The 22,900-nt window shown below is 40.9% G+C and overlaps 1 protein-coding gene across 3 annotated transcripts in view; it reads left to right on the top strand.

Moving 5' to 3' along the window:
- CPNE4 (copine 4) overlaps positions 1-22,900 on the top strand; it is a 689,746-nt gene that overhangs the window by 492,783 nt on the left and 174,063 nt on the right. For all 3 annotated transcript variants that reach the window (XM_070466753.1, XM_070466751.1, XM_070466752.1), the window contains 2 exons: positions 18,741-18,812; positions 21,460-21,534. In XM_070466753.1, coding sequence (XP_070322854.1) covers positions 18,741-18,812; positions 21,460-21,534 — 147 coding nt within the window. The remainder of the gene's footprint in view (positions 1-18,740; positions 18,813-21,459; positions 21,535-22,900) is intronic.

Here is a 22,900-nt window from a genome sequence, read left to right on the forward strand (position 1 = left end):
TGTCTGTCCTGGGCGGCCCTACACAACATGGCTCATAATTTCATTGAGTTAGACAAGGCTGTGATCCATGTGATTAGATGGTTAGTTTTCTGTGATTGAACATTGGCATTCATGAATCTTTTTAAATTAGAGTTCTATCCAGTTATACACCCAGGAGTGTGGTTGCAGGAATGTATGGTAACTCTATTTTTAGTTTTTTAAGGAACCTCTATATTGTTCTCCATAGTGGCTGCACCAAAATACATCTTCACCAACAGTGTAGAAGGGTTCCTTTTTCTGCACAGCCCACTTCAGCATTTATTATTTGTGTACTTTTTTATGATGAGGTTGTCCTTTTTGTTAGGCTTTTGAGAAAGAATTTTGCAGGTGCTGCAGGTAAAGCCTTGATTCCCATGCCACTGCCCACAGGGAGGAGGTTTTCCTTGGGCAATCTGTTTCTGATCTTTCATAGTACTCCTTTTGATTACAGAAGAGACCCAAGAGGACTTGGAGCACTAATAATGAATAAGTTAAGCAAGCTTCATTAGAATCACAAAGAGGTTCTGACATTCCCCCAAACTCCAGTTCAAGCCTAATTTGAAAAAAAGAGTGTTTTATTTTGAATTAAACTAATAAGTTTAAAGGGAGAAAAAAACAATAACTGCTTGGGTTACAAAATCATTCCCAAGAGTCTTGGGTTCAGATTCAAGGGCAAAATGAAGCCAAGTATGGATTCATTAACTTTGTTTTGGATGGAATGTGAGCCTTTGAAGTTCCTCTGTCCTCCTGGGCAGGTCAGGTGAGGCCTCAAGTGAACTGATTATAGTGCTCACCACTCCTTCCTGGCATCTGCCCACCAGGAGACTGAGGGCATCACATACTCCCAAGCCAGTTTTCAGCAACAAATGAATGGAAATCATTCAGATCTGTCTCCCCACAATGAGACTTGAACCAGGAAAACTAATACTATAGTGAACTTGAAGATATAGTTCCAGTGGAATCAGAAAAGCTTGAAATTGGGAGGAAGACCAAAGTCCAGCTTGGGTTCAGCTAGCATTAGGCAGGTGTCAACCCTCATGCTCCTGGCTTCAGCTTAAGTACTTCCAAGGAGGGGAATTCATCCTTACTGTAAAGTATCCCATAAGGATATTGTAACCTAGACTCCATTTGCCCTAGGCCATCTTGGTTCACACACTGTTCTCTTTCATTTTCAAGTGTCCAAATTAGGACAATATATTTTATAGTCCCTTCATGATAATAAATCATTTTCATAGCTGATATTTATCAAGTGTTGATCCTATGCCAGGCATTCATGAGCTTGGTGCTGTCAACACCATCATCACAGTTCATCACAGATCATCATCATCACCAGACCAAGATCCACACCTCCTCAGTCAGAGTCAAGATGTAATAGCAGGCTTCTGGATTCAGAGTCAGAGCCCTACGCTCTTCCTCTCTTATCTCTAAACTTCACTACCTTTGAACTTCTGTTTTGTATACCTAAAGAAAAACGTCCATATCTCTCTCCAGATGTCCCCACCACTGACTTTCTCTTAAGTGCTCAGTTGAGGGAGGAGACTGAATGATATCTAAGGGCCTCGTATATCTCAGGTGCTCTGTTACCTGATAAATGAAGAACTGGGCTCTGAGAGCTCAACTAATTCATCTGCACTCATGTTGACAGCAAGTTGTGGAACTAAAATTCACACCCAAGTAGACCTGATATCAGTACTTGCCTTCCCAGTATACCATTTTTCTATCCCCATTGCATTCAGTTTCTACAACCCTTTGCAGATTGGAAAAACTGAAGAATAATTCTCCCTAAATGTAAACTGCAGTAACTGCTCAGTGAGGTCGGGAAGAAAGCGACCCTATCCATATGTTGATAAATTGACTTCTGTATCTTTTTCCCAGCTCAGGAAAACTTATGACATCCATCTGTGAGTGTTTATCTTCAATACTCCTGGACCACAGAATCTGAGCCACTTACAGTATTCAGGCCTCACCCTTTCCTGGGCACAGACCTTTTGTTCATGTACCAGATATGGATAACAATCAGATAAAAATAGCTGATATATATTCATTTATTCATCCATTCAGTGAATAATATATTCAATGCAAACAATAATAATACAAAGCTAATATATATTTATTCACTCATTCAAATAAATATGTATGTATTCATTCATTTATTGAGCCCTTACTATATGCCAGACACTCCTCTAGATGCTGGAGCATCAGCTGTGAATAAAGGGGACAAAGCCCTGTTATCATGGAGTTTACCTGTTGCTACATAAAAAATAATAACAGCGATAGTCCTATGAAGGAAAAAATCTTGACAGGGTAAGGAATAAAGAGTGATGGGAAGGGATGGGTGCTAATTTAAATAAGGGCTCTGGGAGGCCCTTTCTGAGCTGAGACCAGAATAAAGTATGGGCATAATCCATGCAGAGAATTGTAAGAAAGCAGTCCAGGCAGAGAGCACAGTGACCACCCATACATACTGCCCTATGCTGAAAACTGTGCCAACCAACCATCTCATTTCAATCTAACAGAACCCCTGAGGGGAAAGTGCCGTATTTTCACATTTTCTGCTAAACACCCAAACCTTGAAGTGACTTGCTTAAATGCAAGCCATTTTCAAGTTGGTGAAGATAAACCCAGGCCTCCTGACACCCAGATGATGTCTCCACTGCAGCTCCTGGGCACTTCTGTGCCTTTGCCTGTGGGTGACACCCACCAGGCTTTCAACACAAGATTTAGAGGTTGACCAGGAAGCAACCTCTGTAAAGCCTGTATCATCCATCTTCTTCTGCATCTGGTTCTGACCTTTGTTACATATTTTTGATTATAGAAGAGACCCTGGTGGGCTTGGAGCACTAATAATGGATAAGTTAAGGACCCTCATGGGCCCATAAGGATGGAAAGTTTAACTCTCCATGTCCCAGGTTTGCCAATCAAGCCACAGGCAAGCAGGAATCTTTGATCTGGGGCCAGGCCTGTAGTAGATGGAGTAGGAAGAACAACACACTGGGAGCCTTCCTGTGTGCCACTCACTCGCTCTGCCCCACAGCCCACCCATTCCGCTTTCCCAATGCCCATTGTTATCCACACCGAGATCAACTCAGTGTCTTAAATATCTTTACTCTCTACCTCTTTTTCCAGTCTACCTCAGGACCCCAGTCCAAGCCAGTCAATGACTATAATCATCTCTTTGTGGGAATTGATTAGATGGGAGAGAAAAGAAGAGGAAAGAGCATTTCCTTAGCATCTCCATGTACCTGATGCTGGACTTTTATTGGTACTCATTATGCACATGATAATATACCAATGGAGTGGATAGTATTATCACCATTTCACAGAAAAGGAAACTGAGGCTTGAGGAGGTTACCCTGCTTGTCCTATACCAAGTTCAGTGTTTGGAGCCTCATGTGTGATTCTTTAAGATTAATTTGTCTTCATTTTTAATTGAAATATGGTTGATTTAGAATAGTGTGTTGTATAGCAAAGTGATTCATTATATATCCTTTTTTTTTTTTTCAGATTTTTCCCTTATAGCTTATTATAAGGTATTGAATATAGTTCTGTGTGCTATACAATAGGACCTTATTGGTTATCTATTTTATATATATACACACACTATTTTATATATATATATACGCATATGGTGTGTATACGTTAATCTCAAACTCCCAGTTTGTCCCTCTCCCCTTTCCTCTTTGGTAACTGTAAGTTTGTTTTTATGTCTGTAAGTCTATTCCTGTTTTATAAATAAGTTTATTTGTATCATTTTTTTAGATTCCACATATAAGTGGCATCATATATTATTTGTCTTTCTCTGTCTGACTTCACTTAGTAAGATAATCCCTAGGCCCCTCCATGTTTCTTACTCAACATTATACAGCAAGAGTGAAGCATGAATCTAGGGCACAAGTTAAGTGGCTTCTGCAGTGGTCTGAGGGAGAGGGAACACCCCTCTGAGGTTAGCTTCTCCAGGGTGAGGAGTGAGTATGAATTACTGAGTACATCTGGCAGAGTTCAGTGCAGGATCAAGTCTAGCCTCTGTCATTTCCAGGAGGCAGCAGAGAAGGGATGGACTCTGGCTGGACTGACTGGATTCAAATCTCTGGCTGTGGAACCTTGAGCAAGTCACCTAGCCTCTCTATAGTGGGCTGCATTGTGGCCACCCCCAAAATATGTCTGCATCCTCAACCCTGCGGTCTGTGAATATGACCTTATTTGGACAAAGAGTCTCTGCAGATCTAGTTAAGTAAGGGTTAGCAAGATGCAGAGGTCATCCTGGGTTATCCATGTGGGATAAGTCCGATGACACGTGTCTATACAAAGGAACCACAGAGGATGCCCACAGACAGGAGAAGGCCACAGAAAGGAGGTGCAGTGATGCAGCACAGGCCAGGGGACAGCGGCAGGCACCAGACTCTGGAACAGGGACAAGAAATAGAAATCGCCTTCAGAGGCCCTGGAGGGAGCATGGCCCCCACAGGCACCTTGATTTCAAACTCTGCCCTTAAAGCCATGAGAGAAGATGGTTCTGTTTTTTTATGTCAATTTGTGGTAATTTGTTATAGCAGCCCTAGCACACCAATACACTCTTTATACTTTGTTTTCTTATCTGCAAATGGGCATAATACTTACTTATAGGGCTGTTGTGAGAATTAAATTAATCAATACACTTAAGTCACTACAGAACAGTGGCTGGCTCACATTAAGTGCTCTTCCTGCAGTAGGATTATTACACTTTGACAGTTGTGTGACTTAATTATCTCTGAGCTTCCGGTCTCTTCACCTGTTAACTGATAATAAAAATACTTGATCTAATAACCTGAAAGTTGGAATTTGCATCCTTCACTTAAAAGTAGTCCAGGGATTTCTCCCATCCTTCTCTTCCTGTAGACTACTAGTACCTACTTGCCAACCTCAGTGACAATGAGTCACCCCCTGCCAAAGGTGAGGATGGCTGCAAAGCTGCTTTGTGCCCTTGACCTGACACAGGGCCCTCCCCTGGGCAACGGCTGCTTGGAGATGAAGCTCTTCCTCTTTCTCCTGATCGCCATGTGGTATTCCTCAGCTTGGGGTGGGCAGATGGCCTCTGGGCCAGATCATTGGTGATGAGGAGGCAAAGATGCAGAATACACAGGCAGTCCTTAAATCCTTCTCTGAACATCTCTCCATCCCTTACTAATGAAGTCAGAGAAAGGGTAAAAGCCTGTAATTACACTGGAAGTTATTAGAACACTGCTTAATAGAAAGCTGGAGACAGGAAGCCCAAATGAGCAGATTACCCATCACGCCTGTCACTTGAAATCTTTCTTGCTGGGCTGGTCCCAGTAGGTCTCCACTGGGGAGCTGGGGACCAGACTGAGTTTATGTAATACGTGCATGCACACATGTGTTGCCATTCTCTCTCCTGAATATATGAGAAAGCTTCTAAGCTACTACAACTTTACTCTTAATCAAAGTCTAAATCAGCTGAATGGATTCATTTTTAAACACTTTTCTAAAAATCCTTTAAATCTGATCATACTGTACTGAACTTTGATATGAAATGTCGACATGTAATTCTCACTTCTAGCTCAGTGCTTATCACTTTTAATGTACATGCAGGTCACCTGGCGACCTCATCAAAATGAAGATTCTGGCTCAGTAGGTCTGCAGTGGGCCTTGGAAGTCTGCCTTTCTAGCCATGCAGGCAATGCTGCTGCAGCTGGATAGTAGCCAGCTAGGATGAGGAGGGGAGGACAAGAGAGGGGAGAAGGAATAATTCTCTCTCCTACAGGTGACTCTGCATCCCTCCTATCATAGCAACCACTCCAAGCTCCTAATGAAGATCATAAAAATGAATAAAATTTGCCAATTGAGGAGAGAGGGAACAGCATAAGAAAAAGCATAGCTCTTCAAAGGCTATTTTGAAGTGATCTTTAAAACAGTGGTAAAGTTTCCCTTTACTGGTAGTGCATACAAGATGCCAAGCTTCTCAGGCATTATTCTGTGCTCAGATAGGATTGTGGCTCCTCTGGGTCAGTTGTGGAAGCCAGGTGACCAGAAAAGGGAGGAAGAATGTCAAGGCTAGGGCCTTCAGGCATATTTATCTTAGCAAGTCTGATGTCTACTAGGTGAAGTTCTATTGCCCAGCAGTCTTGGGAGGGAAATGAGAAGGTAGGGATTTCCCTAAAATCAGTCATCATCAAAGCCATCATCACATCTTTTCCTGGGACTTTGAACATGGTTATGGGCTAGGTCAGTATTAGTTCCCTGTTTACTGTTACAAATGATTACAAGCTTGGTGGCTTGAAACAACAAATTTATTCTCTCACAATTCTGGGGGAAGAAGTCCAAAATCAGGGTGTAAGCAGGGCCATGCTCCTTATGAAGGCTTTAGGGGAGAATCCATTCCTTGCCTTGTCCATCATCTTCAAATATTCCTCTGTTCTGTCTTCATATTTCCGTCCTTTCTAAGTGTATGTTATCATATCTCCTTCTGATTCTCTAGATTATATTTAGAGTCCACCCAGATAATCCAGGATTATCTCCAGTCTTTAAGATCCTTAACTTAATTACATTTATAATGACTTTTTTGCCATATAAGGTAATGCACACAGGTTTCAGTGATTTTACATATGGATATCTTTGTGTTTAGTCGTGTCTGACTCTTTGTGACACCCTAGACTGTAGCACCAGTCTCCTCTGTCCTTGGGATTTTCCAGGCAAAAATACTAGAGTAGGTTGCCACTTCCTCTTCCAGGGGATATTCCAGACCTAGGGATCGAATCCACATCTCCTGCATTGGCAGGCAGATTCTTTACTACTGAGCCACTTGGGAAGCCCATGGATATCTTTAGGGGGTCATTTTTAACCTACCCCAGCCAACATTGCTAATGTACCTAGTGTCAGTCAGAGGACAACACTGCCAGGAACCTGGTCTGTAGAAATAAAGGAAAAGTCTTCTTTCTGGCCTCATATATTCACCCTGATCCTCATACTCATACATGGCCTTGGTAGCTACCATTCCCTCTCCTCTTTGACTCCTCAGTTGTCATCCATGAGCCTTCAGGTCAGGAGCAACTTCTTCAAAAGTGCCTCACCTGACCTTCTTCAGGTGAGCCTCCTCTCATGGCACAGCATTGCTTCTCCTTGCAGAGTCGGAATTTGACACGTGTTTTGTGTTGCTATCTCTGGAGGGCTGTGTGTGCCTGCCTTGTGCCATCATGTTATTCTCAATATCCAGCACATGATAGATACTCAATAAATAGGATGCTCAGTGAAGGAGCAAACCTTGGCCTCAAATCTTATAGCTTTGTGTGTTAGTCTGTTAGAACTGCCATAACAAAATATCACACACTAGTGACTTCAATAACTGCAATTTATTTATCATATTTCTGGAGGCTGGAATTCCAAGATCAAGGTGACAGCAGGGTGAATTCATGGTGAAGCCTCCTGCCTTCTCATGGTCTCCTCATGAACCTTTTCCTCTGTGCATATACATAGAGAGAGACAGAGAAAGAGGGACTTCTAATATATCGTTCTCTTTTATAAGAACACTAGTCCTATTGGATTAGGGCCCCACACTTATGACCTCATTTAACTTCAGTTATCTCCATTATAGGCCCTGTCTTCAAATACATTGTGGGAAGGGAAACAATTCAGTCCATAATGCTCTGTGACCTTAGATAAACACCCTAATTTCTCAAAGTCTGGCTTCTCTCATCCCTGTTTCTCTGGGCAAGAGAGAGTTTTGTGCATTGTGCTGAGTTGCTCAGTTATGTCCAACTCTTTGCGACCCCATAGACTATAACATGCCAGGCTCCTTTGTCAATGGGGATTCTCCAGGCAAGAAGACTGGAATGGGTTGCCATGTCCTCCTCCAGGGGATCTTCCCAACCCAGGAATCGAACTGGGGTTTCCTGCATTGCAGGCGGATTTAATATTTTGCTCATTAAATGACAGTAAATGAGATCATGTATGTGAAACACTCAACACATTATCTGACAGAGTAGATTGTCAGTAGTGTCTCCCAGAAGCAGACAAGCATTGAAAAAAGATTATTTGAAAAGTAAGAGAAATCCTAGAAAGGGAGTAGAGAAGTGACAGGAAAGGAGGAGGAGTCAATAAAGCAAAGGCTGTGATGTCTAAGGAATCACTACTGGGAGTAACTGGAGCTCCATCCACTGGAGAAACTCAGCTTCTGTGCAGAGCAAACACCACAGAGTTACCCCCATACCTGGGCGAAAGGAGCTGGGATGTTTCTGTCTGCTCCCAAGGGTGTTAATCCCCTCCACTTGCAGCTTTCTTAACCAGTGGACAGTGGACACAGACTCCAGGGGAACCTGCAGTCAAAGAGATGCCGATGTCAGCATTTGTTGGGATGTTGGGAGCCCAGCCAGCCCTGCAAGAATCCAGCCTGAGGGGACCTGGGACTGTCCCCTTCTGTTGCTATAGGAGCCATCAGGAATGCTTGGTTATACACTGTAGTGATGGGAGTAGTAACTGCTACTTTACAGAGCATCAGGGATGCTCCTTGACAAAAGGTTCTGGGGCCAAAAAAGTATAAAGAATAATTCTACCATGGCTGTGCTCAGGGTGATTCAAAACTAGAGCTCTGTTGATGTCCTGCAGTTAAGATGTCAAGCTTTTTTCTAATCGTATGATTTCCAGACTTATCTACACAAAGACTTTCTCATACAATATTTACTTACCTTTTAAGGGATGAATGTTCTCTGACACATGCTTTGCTGTTGCTATTGTTTAGTCACTAAGTTGTGTCTGATTCTTTTGCAACCCCATGAACTGTAGCCCGCCAGGCTCCTCTGTCCATGGGATTTTCCAGTTAAGAACACTGGAGTGGGTTGCCATTTCCATCTCCAGGGGATCTTCCTGATCCAGGGATTGAACCCATGTATCCAGCATTGACAGGAAGATTCTTTTTTACCTGAGAGTAGTAAAGCCACTGGGGAAGCCAACACATGCTTTGGGCATTCTCAGTTCTGGTTAACAGAAATGTGATTGTCCTATATTGTAAATATGTTCTCATCTGTCCACCTCTGTTGTCTCAGAGCAGCATCCAGCACAGAAAAGATGTTCAATAAATGTTTGTTTTGCAATAAATTCCTAGAGAAATTTCCAGAAATGATCTGGAGATATTTTCAGTAAAAGGAGCTCATGAAAAACAACTGTCTAGTCCCCAAAATGACTGCTTTGAAAGCCTTTGTATGCAAATCCAGCTAAATATACATGTTAAAATATTGACCAAAATATTTTTTATTCACCTGGATTTTTTTCCATTTATCTGAGTGAAACAGTGGACTTGCCTAAAAAATGAGGATACCTGCTGTTAGAATACTGTTCACTTCAGAAGGAGAGAAGCATTTCCTCCATAGATTCATGTATGAATGCAGATCAGAGACTTAACAGTGGTAATGTCCCTCTGATCTGACTTTCCTAATAAGAGTGTTTGGTCCCCCTATACTTCACCTTTCTCAGGATTGCAGCTGCGATCCCACTCTAGGGTGAGAAGAATCAAATGAGAGGACTTCTGGCAAGTGTATCCTGTTCAGCCCAGTGCTAAATACTGCCTATTTATTGGCATCAATGTCAGCTGGGACAAGGGTGAGTCCTTGTCATTCAAATCCCCTCATCCTCTGACAAGAGAAAAGGTTTTTCTTCAGTCTGATGCAGTTGCTTCAGTTGCAACAAAGCCTGCGTGAGATGGGGATTGGCACGAATAGGCTTTTCTTCAAAGATCACTGCTCCAGCTGGCTATCCTACTGTTCTTGCCCAAATGCCCAAAAATGGCAATGCCGATGGGAACTCATTGTCAATCATTATTACAATGAGAGATTTGAGACTTAATTGTTATTCTTTTTTTGGAGCTAAGATGGAGGCCTGGAACTGTAAAATATGTTTGTTTGAATACCTGCTTGATTAGCCACTTATGTACCCAAAGCCCATTTCTTAAGAAGGAATATTTTCTAGGATATTGCTTGTCTTCCTAGCATTCATAAAAGGCAGGAGGTGGTACATGGTAGCATTCTTTTCAGGCCCTACTAATGGAAATGTTGGCATTTCAAAATAAGTTCTTCTTCTTCTCCTGCGAGAACTCCAAACCAACAACTCGCTGCTGAACAACTGTCTACTAGAGAATGTTGGATCCCACCAAAAAATGATACTCCATGTCCAAGGGCAAAGGAGAACCCCCAGCATGATGGTAGGAAGGGTGAAACCATATTTAGAATTAAACAAACCCCTTACCCACCAGAGACTCTCAGAGGGTTCAAACCAACCTTGTGTGCACCAGGAACCAGAGACCCCACAGAGACTGAGCCAGAACTGTTTGAGTGTTTCCTGTGAGGGTTCGGGTCAGCAGTGGCCTGACGCAGGGGTAGGGGCTCTAGTTGCAGCAGACTTCAGTATGACATAAGCCCTCTTAGAGGACGTCATCATTAATCCCACCGTTGAGTCGCAGATCTCTAGCAGACGGTTGTTCAGCAGCAAGCTGTTGTTTTGGAGTTCTTGCAGGAGAAGAAGAACTTACTTAGAAATGCTAACATTTCCATTGGTAGGGCCTGAAAAGAATGCCACAGACTGGGGAAACAGACTCTTAAAAGGCACAAATAGAACCTTGTGTGCATCAGGACCCAAGAGAAAGCGGCAGTGACCCCACAAGAGACAGACCCAGACTTGCCCATGAGTGTCCAGGAGTCTCCGGCAGAGGCATGGGTCAACGGTGTCCTGCTCCAGGGTCGGGGGCACTGAGTTCGGCAGTGCATGCATGGGACCTTTTGAAGGAGGTACCTCCATCATAATTTGGCCTCAGGTCAAACAACAGTGAGGGAACACATCCCAGCCCATCAACAGAAAATTGGATTAAAGATTTACTGAGCATAGCCCAGCCCATCAGAAAAAGACCCAGTTTCCCCCTCAGTCAGTCTCTCCCATCAGGAAGCTTCCATAAGCCTCTTACCCTTATACATCAGAGGGTAGACAGAATGAAAACCACAATCACAGAAAACTAACCAAACTGATCACATAGACCACAGCCTTGTCTAACTCAGTGAAACTATTAGCCAGGCTGCATAGGACCATCCAAAATGGACGGGTCATAGTGGACAGTTTTGACAAAACATGGTCCACTGGAGAAGTGAATGGCAAACCATTTCAGTATTCTTGCCTTGAGAACCCCATGAACAGCATGAAAAGACAAAAAGATAGGACACTGAAAGATGAACTCCCCAGGTCAGTAGGTGCCCTATGCTATGGGAGATCAGTGGAGAAATAACTCCAGAAAGAATGAAGAGACAGAGCCAAAGAAAAAACAACACCCAGTTGTGGATGTGACTGGTGTTGGAAGTAAAGTCTGATGCTGTAAAGAGCAATACCCGTAGGAACCTGGATTGTTAGGTCCATGAATCAAGGCAAATTGGAAGTGGTCAAACAGGACATAGCAAGAGTGAACATCGACATTTTAGGAATTAGTTAACTAAAATGGACTGGAATCAGCGAATTTAACTCAGATGACCATTATATATACTACTATGGGCAAGAATCCCTTCGAAGAAATGGAGTAGCCTTCATAGTCAGAGTCAACAAAAGAGTCCAAAATGCAGTACTTGGATGCAATCTCAAAAACGATGTAATGATCTCTGTTCATTTCCAAGGCAAATCATTCAGTAGAACAATAATCCAAGTCTATTCCCCAACCAGTAATGCTGAAGACGCTGAAGCTGAATGATTCTGTGAAGGCCTACAAGACCTTCTAGAACTAACACCAAAAAAAAGATATCCATTTCATTATAGGGAACTGGAATGCAAAAGTAGGAAGGCAAGAGATACCTGGAATAAAAGGCAAATTTGGCCTTGGAGTGCAAAATGAAGCAGGGGAAAGGCTAACAGCGTTTTGCCAAGAGAACACACTGGTCCTAGCAAACACCCTCTTCCAACAACACAAGAGAAGACTCCACACATGGACATCACCAGATGGTCAACACCAAAATCAGATTGATTATATTCTTTGCAACCAAAGTTTTAGAAGCTCTATACAGTCAGCAAAAACAAGACTGGGAGCTGACTGTGACTCAGATCATGAACTCCTTACTGCCAAATTCAGACTTAAATTGAAGGAAGTAGGGAAAACCACTGGAATATTCAGGTATGACCTAAATCAAATGACTTACGACTATACAGAGGAAGTGAGAAATAGATTCAAGGGATTAGATCTGACAAACAGAGTACCTGATGATCTATGGATGGAGGTTCATGACAGTGGATGGTAGACAGTTATCAAGACCATCTCTAAGAAAAAGAAAGGCAAAATGATTGTCTGAGGAGGCCTTACAAATAGATGAGAAAAGAAGAGAAGTTAAAGGCAAAGGAAAACAGGAAAGATATACCCATTTGAATGCAGAGTTCCAAAGAATAGAAAGGAGAGACAAGAAAGTCTTCCTCAGTGATCAATGCAAAGAAATAGAGGAAAACAATAGACTGGGAAAGACTAGAAATCTCTTCAAGAAAATTAGAGCCACCAAGGGAACATTTCATGCAGTGATTGGCACAATAAAGGACAGAAATGGTATGGACCTAACAGAAGCAGAAGATAGTAAGAAGAGGTGGCAAGAATACACAGAAGAATTTCTGACCCAGACCCAAAAAAGATCTTCATAACCCAGATAACCATGATGGTGTGATCACTCACCTAGAGCCAGACATCCTTGAATGCAAAAGTTAGTGGACGTTAGGAAGCATCACTACAAATGAAGCTTGTGGAGGTGATGGAATTCCAGTTGAGCTCTTTCAAATCCTAAAAGATGATGCTGTAAAAGTTCTGCACTCAATATACCAGCAAATTTGGAAAACTCAGCAGTGACCACAGTATTGGAAAAGATCCGTTTTCATTCCAGTCCCAAAGAAAGACAATACCAAATAATGTTCAAGCTACTACACTGTTGCACTTATCTCACAGGCTAGCAAAGTAATGCTCAAAATTCTCCAAGCCAGGTTTCAACTGTACATGAACTGTGAACTTCCAAATGTTCAAGCTAGATTTAGAAAAGGTTGAGGAACCAGAGATCAAATTGCCAACATCCGTTGGATCACTGAAAAAGCAAGAGAGTTCCAGAAAAACATCTACTTCTGCTTTATTAAATATGCCAAAGCCTTTGACTGTGTGGATCACAACAAACTGTGGAAAATTCTGAAAGAGATGAGAATACCAGACCATCCGACCTGCCTCCTGAGAAATATGATGCAGGTCATGAAGTAACAGTTAGAACTGGACATGGAACAACAGGCTGGTTTCAAATTGGGAAAGGAGTACGTCAAGGCTGTATAATGTCACCCTGCTTATTTAACCTATACATAGAGTACATCATGGGAAATACTGGGCTGGATGAAGCACAAGATGGAATCAAGGTTGCCGGGAGAAAAATCAATAACCTCAGATATGCAGATGACACCACCCTTATGGCAGAAAGTGAAGAAGAACTAAAGAGCCTCTTGATGAAAGTGAAAGAGGAGAATGAAAATGTTGGCTTAAAACTCAGCATTCAGAAAACTAAGATCATGGCATCCGGTCCCATCACTTCATGGCAAATAGATGGGGAAACAGTGACAGACTTTATTTTCTTGGGCTCCAAAATCACTGTAGATGGTGACTGCAGTCATGAAATTAAAAGACTGCAATGATGTAAAGTAATTAGCCTCCAACTAATAAAAATAAATAAAAAAAAAGAAAACACTTATTTTAGGTATAACATCTATTCTAAAAAATGACTTTATTCTAAGGTTTTATATCCTTGCCTCAGTGCTAAAAACTGTTTATTAAAATGAGAGCTCTCAAAGCAAAAAAAATAAATAAATAAATAAATAAAAATAAAAGACGCTTGCTCCTTGGAAGAAAAGCTATGACCAACCTAGGCAGCATATTAAAAAGCAGAGACATTACTTTGCCAATAAAGGTCCATCTAGTCAAAGCTATGGTTTTTCCAGTGGTCATGTATGGATGTGAGTTGGACTATAAAGAAAGCTGAGTGCCGAAGAATTGATGCTTTTGAACTGTGGTTTTGGAGAAGACTCTTGAGAGTCTTCTGCAAGCAGATACAACCAGTCAATCCTAAAGGAAATCAGTCCTGAATATTCACTGGAAGGACTGATACTGAAGCTGAAATTCCAATACTTTGTCCACCTGATGTGAAGAAGTGACTCACTGGAATTGACTCTGATGTTGGGAAAGATTGATGGCAGAAGGATAAGGGGATGACAGAGGATGAGATGGTTGCATGGTATCACCGACTTGATGGACATGAGGGTGAGTAAACTGTGGGAGTTGGTTATGGACAGGGAAGCCTGGTGTGCTGCAGTCCAAATGGTCACAAAGAGCCAGACAGGACTGAGTTACTGAACTGACTTACTGGCTAAGTAAGAGTGAGAAGAGAGACCTAAGACCATAGTTGGTCTTCCTTGAAGAGACTGTGGATCTTGGAAGACACAATCTGTAAAGGCAATCTACCAACATGTGGTAATCCATTGCATGGATCATCTCAGTGCTGAGAGAATTGTTGGGGTCATTTGCAGCTATTGGAATGGGTAACAAATGCGGATGGAACACAATAACACTGGACCAAATTATTTTTTGAAATTTATCATGTCATATCTTAGTTGCATCACATGGGTTCTTTGTTGCTTCATGTGTGCTCTTTCATTGAGGCACACAGATTCTCTAGTTCTCGTGCATGGCCTCTGGAGTGCATGGGCTTAGTAGTTGCAGCATCTGAATTTAGTTGCTCCGTGACATGTGAGATCTTAGTTCCCCAACCAGGAATTGAACCTGCATCCCTTGCTTTGCAAGGTGGATTTTTAAGCATTGGACTACAGGGAAGTCCTGACCAAAGTATTCCTGAGACCAGATTTATTTGGAAACAGGGAATAATATTACCTTTCTTTAGACAGATATTGACCTGACTACTTCTTATCAATGATTTTTGTTTTGTCGTCTATTGGTGTGTCTTCCCCTCTACCCCCCTACTTAAAAATTCCTGGAGAGAAAGTCTTCCTAATGTTGTTTTACTGTTTGTGTTCTGTGCTTTGGTTTATTTCAAGTTTAAAAAATAATGTCTACATTATTCTAGGAAATGGTAGCTTTTCTACAATGAGTGATAATCTGGGAATGAGGTAAGGGGGATGATGATTTTGTCAATAAGACTAAAAACATTGAAACATTCTAATGATAGGGTGGGAAAGGTGAGGAGTTTGGGTTCAAAATTAACTTTGGGAAGCAAAGCCGATTCCTTCATCATCTGAATTTTTCATGTCATTTTATTGACAGCTATACATAAAAATCCTATGTTCTTTTTTTTTTTGGAATATAATTGTTTTACAATGTTTTATTAGTTTGTGCTGTATAACAAAGTGAATCAGCTATATGTACACATATATTCCCTCCCTCTTGAGCCTCCCTCCCACACTATCCCCATATCCCACACCTCTAGGTCATCACAGAACACTGAGCTGAGCTCTCTGTATTATATAGCAGCTTCCCACTAACTATTTTGAACATGATAGTGTATATATGTCAGTGCTACTCTAAGTTCATCCCACTCTCTCTTTCCCACCCTGTGTACACATGTCCAATCTCTACATCTGTCTCTACTCCTAAGCTGCAAATAGTTTCATCTGAATCATTATTCTAGGTTCTATATGTGTGTGTTAATATTTGTTTTTACTCTTTCTGACTTATTTCACTCCATATGACAGATTCTAGGTCCATCTAGATCACTACAAATGACCCAATTTAATTCCTTTTTATGGCTGAGTAATATTCCATTATATATATTAATATATATATATATATATATATATGCATATATACCATCAATAGATGAGTGGATAAAGAAAATATGTTACATATTTACAATGGAAGACCTACGTTCTTAGTCATTATGCCACAGTGAGCTCAACCAAAACCAGTGCCTTTAGATTACTTCATTCTTAAGTTTTAACTTAATTATTTCATTACCATCTTCTCCATGCTTAAACATTGAGACTTAAGCACTAACATGAGATCTAGGGCTTAAAAGGCAAACACATGTAGTACAAACCCCACTGTGAACATTTTCTGAATCTCTTTTAGGAGTTTCCTTACCAGTCATAATGTAACTGGAGATCAGTTTCTGGAGTCAGACCCAGGTTCAAATCCCAGCTACATTCCCTCTTATCTCTATAACCTTAGGAGGGTTACTTAAACTCTCTGTGTCCAACTTTGCTCCTCTATCAAAAGAAACTAATAATACCAAATTTGTAGGGCTGTAACATTAGCAACAAAGTGACCACTAAGACAAAAACCTTAGTGAATTTTTCCTTCCCCTCAGGGTCTATTCTCTCTTCTTCACTTTATAGCAAAACTTACTGAAAGAATTATCTTCTTATTCATTCCCTTCCTCTTTTTCTCTTCATCAACTTACTCCAGTGTGTTTTCTGCCTCAAACTTTGTTCTTTGCCTTCCAACTTAATATCCTCTTCGTTGACTCAACTCAATGAAGGGCATTTCTGTCTGATTCAATGATGCCTTTGGGATGCCTTCCACTCTCTCCATATTCAATCCACTTCCAAATTTTGACTATTTTATATTTATCTCATAGATCCAGTCTTTTCCCTCCATCTCCACAGTCACTGTTCCCTCTCACCTGGCCTGTTGCCAGAGATTTATAAATGGTTCACCTTCAATTATCCCATTCATCATCCCCACCATGGCCAGTACATCTCTCCTTTGTGACAAGTTATATTTGTTTGACCATTTGGTTTGTTACTTGTGCTTGTGCTGAGTCGCTTCAGTCATGTCCGACTCTTTGTGACCCCTTGGACAGTAGTCTGCCAGATTCCTCTGTCCATGGGATTCTCTAGGCAAGAATACTAGAGAGGGTTGCTGTTTCCTCTTCCAGGCGATCTTCCCGACCCAGGGATCAAACCCTCATCTCTTACGCCTCCTGCATTGGCAGGTTATTTACCACTAGCATCGCCTGGGAAGCCCTGGTTTATTGCTATGTCCTCTACTAAAAATGTAAGCTCCATGAGGTCAGAGATTGTATTTGACTTTGCTTACCACTCTATTCTTGGGGCTTGGCACCAAGTTTGTCACACAATAGGGGCTAAATAATTATTTTTGGAATAAGGCATCTGCCACATAATCTGTGTTCTTACATGGGAGCTCCCATTGTTTTCCTTGATGTCATCATCATCATCATCATCAGTGGTGATTTTTTACAGAAACACTCCTTCCTCTTCAGAGGATAGCAAACTGAACATTAGGATATTTCAATCTGCTTGGCCTAGGGAAGTTCTCTGAACTTTTTTGCATCGGATATTAGCACACTCCTGATATTGCTCTAACACAGAGACAAAATAAGGATTTCAGAGAATAAGGTTATGCCCCCACTTTTCACAGTGATCTCCTTCCCTATCTTATGTGTACTTTTACCAATTCCTGCATCAAAGATTACCCCAAAACTTGAAAGCTTAAAAACAAATGTTTATTATCTCACAGTTTTTGTGTGTCAGGAGTTGCAGCAATGGTCCTCTGGACCAGTGCTTCTCACAGGCTATTGTCAAGGTACAGTTATATCAAAGCTCATCTGTAGGGAGGACCTACTCCTTGCTTACCTATGTGGCTGCAGATCAGCTTCTGGTTCTCACTGGCTATTGAGTGGGGACATAAATTCCTGGTCATGCGGGCTGCTCTTAGAGGGCTCTTCATAACCTAGCAGCCTGCATTCCCCAGAGCAAAGACTCTAAGATAGAGAAAGAGAGATGGTGAGCAAGAAAGAAGTCACGGTGATTTCAGAAACTAATCTTCGAAGTGATAGCCTGTCACTTTTGTGGTATTCTGTATACTAGAAGCAAATCACTGGATCCACCCAACACTCAGGAGAGGGAATTACACAAAGGCAAGAACTCCAGGAAGCAAGGATCACTGGGGCCGTTGCAGATAGAAAGCACCACCAGCAACTGGGGACTTCCCCCTCCTGAGAGCATGGCTTTCACTCAAGTCTTTTAAGCCTTGTTTCCTTTAGGAATCACTGGGTACATCTGGGCCTCAGTGCCTTGCCATCTTTCTCTTCCAAAAAAGAAAACAAGAGGGTGGGTTCTAGTCTTGTTTTCTTGTTCAAGAAAACAAGATAGGGTGGGTTCTAATGAGAATAACTGCCAGTGGACTGATTCTTTTAGTTGACACTGAGTTGTGGAGAGGACTCCAATTACTCCTTTTGGCTTGTCTGAACATCAGTCTCCTGATGACTTACTTTATAGCTTCATAATGAATATATTAAAAATAGAACTCTAGAGGTTATAGATACAGATTTTGACCTTGAGTTTCTTTCCTCCCCTCACCCCAACCCCCACTCTGCACAGAGGTTTTAGTGCTAATTTGAAATCATTCTGAAATTTCATCTCCTTTATCTTAATTTACATACCCAACATGTTTTGTCTAATTTTAATATAAATGTCTCACCAATGATTAAGCCACCTCCTAAGTGACTAAATTATCCATAATCCTTCACTCACACAGCTCAGACTGTAAGAGGAAAGGAGAGAATGACCTGTATTTAGCAGAGGTTTGTGGAAGAACCTTGGAAAATAAGTGGACATTGATGTCTTAATTTCAAGGAGAACTGTAACTGTAGAATTCTGTAAGAAAAATACTGAAGTGCATACCTGCAAGTATATGACTATAATCTCCACCTTGTGTTTCCTTCATACAGATTGTTTCCCAGAGAAAGCTGTCCAAATCCTTACTGAAGCACGGGAACACGGCAGGGAAATCTTCCATCACGGTGAGCCCTCCCTCAGCAGCTACCTGCTCAGGTGCCCAGATGGAGCCTGCTGGTCTAACCCAGCCTCATGGGAAGCTGACCCTCTGGATGTTAGGGGTTGATCCCATAACTGCTCAGCTATACCAGTCACCTCTTTTTTTTCAATCTTTCTCCTTCCTAATAATACAATTTTGACCTTTTCACTGTAGGAAAAAGGATTTGAAAGTGAGGCCATTCACTTCAACTAAGCACTTCTATATTTAAATGTAGGTTTTAGCAGGGAACAAAGAAAGAAGTTATTGATCATAGTAAGAACATGGAATTGTCTGGCATTTTCAAATTATCAAAACTACCTATCCCAGCTTCTCAGTTTCTTGAGAAAAAACATCTAATAGCATTTAGTCCAAGGTTTGGTCTGTTGCCCAATGATCAGAGAGCCCAGCATTTAACTCTTCTTTTTAATATGATAGTTTGGAGCTGCATTGCTCTATTTGGTAGCCATGTGATTTTTTCAACTTAAAATTATTTAAAATTAAATAAGAGCAAATAGTCATTCCTTACACTGGCCACGTATCAAATGCTCAGTAGATCCATATACTGGACAGTGCAGATTACAGAACATTTCTGTTGTTACAGAATATTCTCTTGGGCAAAACTGGAAGTATTTCTAACTAAAACATACAATGTTCAAGATGAACTCCAAGATTTAAAACTTTGGCATCTTGTATCGAAGTTCTTGAGAAAGATAAAGTAGTCTAACCATTTAGTTGTGTGGGCAAAAAATAATAATAGGTTTAAAAAGTGCCAGAAGAATTTGAGTTCCTTGCAAGGCAAATTGCCTTAGGAGGAAAACCTAAGTTCTTTGAACATTCCTTTTTAACTCAAAACTGACTGATTCATTAAAAAAAAAATTAAGCCATTTTTTAAGGAAGAATTTTAAAATATTTTATTTCTACTGGTGAAAGTTACGACTGTTCTCACAAGAACTTAGCTGAGTTTGTTGGTTTGGGCATTTTAAATGAGCAGTCATATCAGATCTATTTCTTTAATACCATTTTCAATCATGAACAAGTGGTTCAAATGGTCTTTGACGATGCCACTAGTGCTCTAAAAATCTCACACCCAAAGCCCACAGTCCTAGAAAAGACTTGGGATGGTGAACCCAGTTATGAGATCTGCCACAGTCCCTTCCCAGGAAAACAAAAGCTCATCAGCCCACATTTTCGCTAAGAAGTATTGGGAATTTCCTTTCTCTACACAGCCCATAAAAACTCAATATCCTTCCTAATTTTAAATATTTAAAAACTACTCTTGATTTTGGATCCTTGGGTCAGAACAACTTCCATAGCTTCTGGAAAACACTTGAAAATAAGTGCAAATTTTTCTAGGCTTTGCAGATGAAAGTCATAACTTTCATCATCTTTACAAAGGTGTCTGTAACACAGGATAGTTGAAGACCATAGCTCAAGTGGAGTGTAAGAGGCATTAAAGGACAAAAGAGAATCAAATGAACAACCTAAATATGATCATTCCTGGTTTATCAAGTCATTCTTGAGTTTTTGCTGTAAAACTTGAGTTTTTGAGTTTTGTCTGGACCCATGTTCTCTACTCCTCAGGTGCTTACACCTTTGGAGGGGTCCTTCCCTCTTTAGATAGCTCTTTTAGCTTTAATTTTATGCATAAAATAAAAATTTCCAGAGGCTACCAATGTGTACTCAGAACAGATGAGTGCAACTCATAATGAAACAGTTTAGCTCAGATAGAATGGAGATAAAATTGAATTAAAACTCAATGTCTTCACATAATAACTTTGATAAGGGTGTCCACAAGGTCAGAGGCACTATGGCCTCTGAATGCATAGTGAAGTCTTAACATGACTTAGAAGCAGTTTAACCTGTATGCAACCACATTGGTCCTATATTTGGTTGTTGTCATTGTTTTTCTCCTTCTTTTCCCATCAATTTCTGCTTTAAGGTTTTAAGAGTCATTATTCAATATTAGGAAGTGATCTTTTTATGAAACAGGCTTTTAGATACTATTATCTCTTTGCTTATGTCAAAGTTGTTGTCAAGAATTCTGTTCTTTGAAGTTAAGGGTTTAGATCCTTGTTCTCTTTCTCCCCCCCCCCCCCCCCATCTCAAAAAGCCCAGGAACAGTCTTTTTTAAAGCATTACAATTAGAACTTTCTTTGATAATCTTATAACCTCTGGTCTGGAAGGGCCATACAGACCAGTTTATTTCACAATTCTTTGTGGGTCTGGTTGAAAGCAGTGGAGAAATATTGTTGCCTGCTCCTCGTTTTTTGGTCACTTCCCAAAGAAGAAAATATATATAATTATTTATGGACATGCTGTTCAGTGCTGTGTGGCCTTTGAAGGAGAAGCTCTTCCTAATTACTCCTCTAAAACTTCTTCTTCCAGCCTACACCCCATATTTCATGTTCTCATTCTCAGCACCAGTGAGGTCTACTTATCTCCTGTGGTCTGTTCTAGGGAGTTCCCTTGTACACCTGGAGATGCTGTGCCACATTCACTGGATTATGGGAAACTCCATGCCAGGTGTCAGTCTTTGTTGATTTTTGGATCAAACACGAGCTAAATCGTTCATGAATCCCTGGGTTGAGTGGTCCAACTGCCACTGCGTCTGATGAATGCTTTTTTTCTTTTAGGTGATTGCTGAGGAATTATCTGGTAATGATGACTATGTGGAACTTGCCTTCAATGCACGGAAACTGGATGATAAGGTAAAGTGTTTGGCATCAACCTTATTGAAGAAAGTAATAAAGCTAGCACACAAAGCTTAATAAGATTTCCCCTCACAGCTATTTTTTCCCTTTCAACTCACATTATTAAACAGATCAATGATTTCAGAGAGGATGGAAAGTAAGACTTCCTCCCAATTGAGAGGCAGTTAATGAGAAGAAGGAAGGACTATAATTAAAACAATTTTATAATTAAGTTTATAATTAATAATTATAATTAATTTAATTTATAATTAAAACAATTTTGTTACACTAAGACTTCATTTGTTCCCAAATGCTACAGGTCACATGGCATAGGTGAATGTGATTTAAACCCATTGCTAGGAACTTTTCAAAGGAAAAAAGAAGATGGGAAAGGGAAGAAAAATGGCATTTTTTAAGCATCATATTTGCAGGCATGGGGTTAAGAGCCTTTCAAGCATGATCACAGTTAATCATTCTTATGGCACCCTTGTAACAGGTATATTAAATCTGTTTTACAGGTGAAGTAACAGATTGAAAGATGAAGTAATTGTCTAAAGTCATTCCATGTGTTAGTCCAAATAATCAAGAAATAGACACCAAGAAAGAGTTAATGATGCAAGAAGGATTTTATTAAGAAAAATGCCTGTGTAGGGAACACAAGAAGGAAATCTAGGAGAGCTGACAGACCACAATAAGTCTGAATACAAGTAAAGAAGAGAGGGAAAGAGGTGGCAGTTTCTGCAACACCACGTAGTCTAAGGAAGGTTCTACAAAGTCAGCAAGGAGTCCTGTGTGTCTCCCATGAGTGCCTTTATAGCCCCTACACATGCAGCAATGGCTAGAAGCAGCCGTGTGCAGCCTGGCCTTGGAATGAGGGCAGGACTGGATTTCAGAGTACAAAAGCACTCAGTTACATTCCCTAAGTGGGAGGTCTGCAAAGCCGTGCCAAAGTGCTAGTTGGTGGTAACTCTGAGGACTCAGTCCCCGGTCAGCCTGACTTCCATCTGTACTCTTTTGGTTATATCTCACAACTTCCATGCAGTCACAGGCCATGTTAGTCTTGTATATACAGAAAAAATCCTATAGACTCCACCCCTTTAAAAAAATGTCTCCTCTCCAACCATAACATCATATCCACCAGTGTATTCACAGAGGGCTCCATTTTCCTAGCATACAACTAAAGAGGTGATTTGGGGATATGGTGCTACTTTTTCAAACAATTGCTTGTAGGCGTTAGACAGAAAAAGGAAAAAGTTTTTTCATAGCTCCCCATAGTATTAAGCAGCAGCTCATATCCTGGCATAGTTCATTTTCACACACAAAGAGTACTCAGCCTAATTATGTGTTCATTAATTCACTCTCCTATCTGTTCATTTATTCACTC

This window comes from Odocoileus virginianus, chromosome 4 (genome assembly GCF_023699985.2).
Source record: "Odocoileus virginianus isolate 20LAN1187 ecotype Illinois chromosome 4, Ovbor_1.2, whole genome shotgun sequence".
NCBI lineage: Eukaryota > Metazoa > Chordata > Mammalia > Artiodactyla > Cervidae > Odocoileus > Odocoileus virginianus.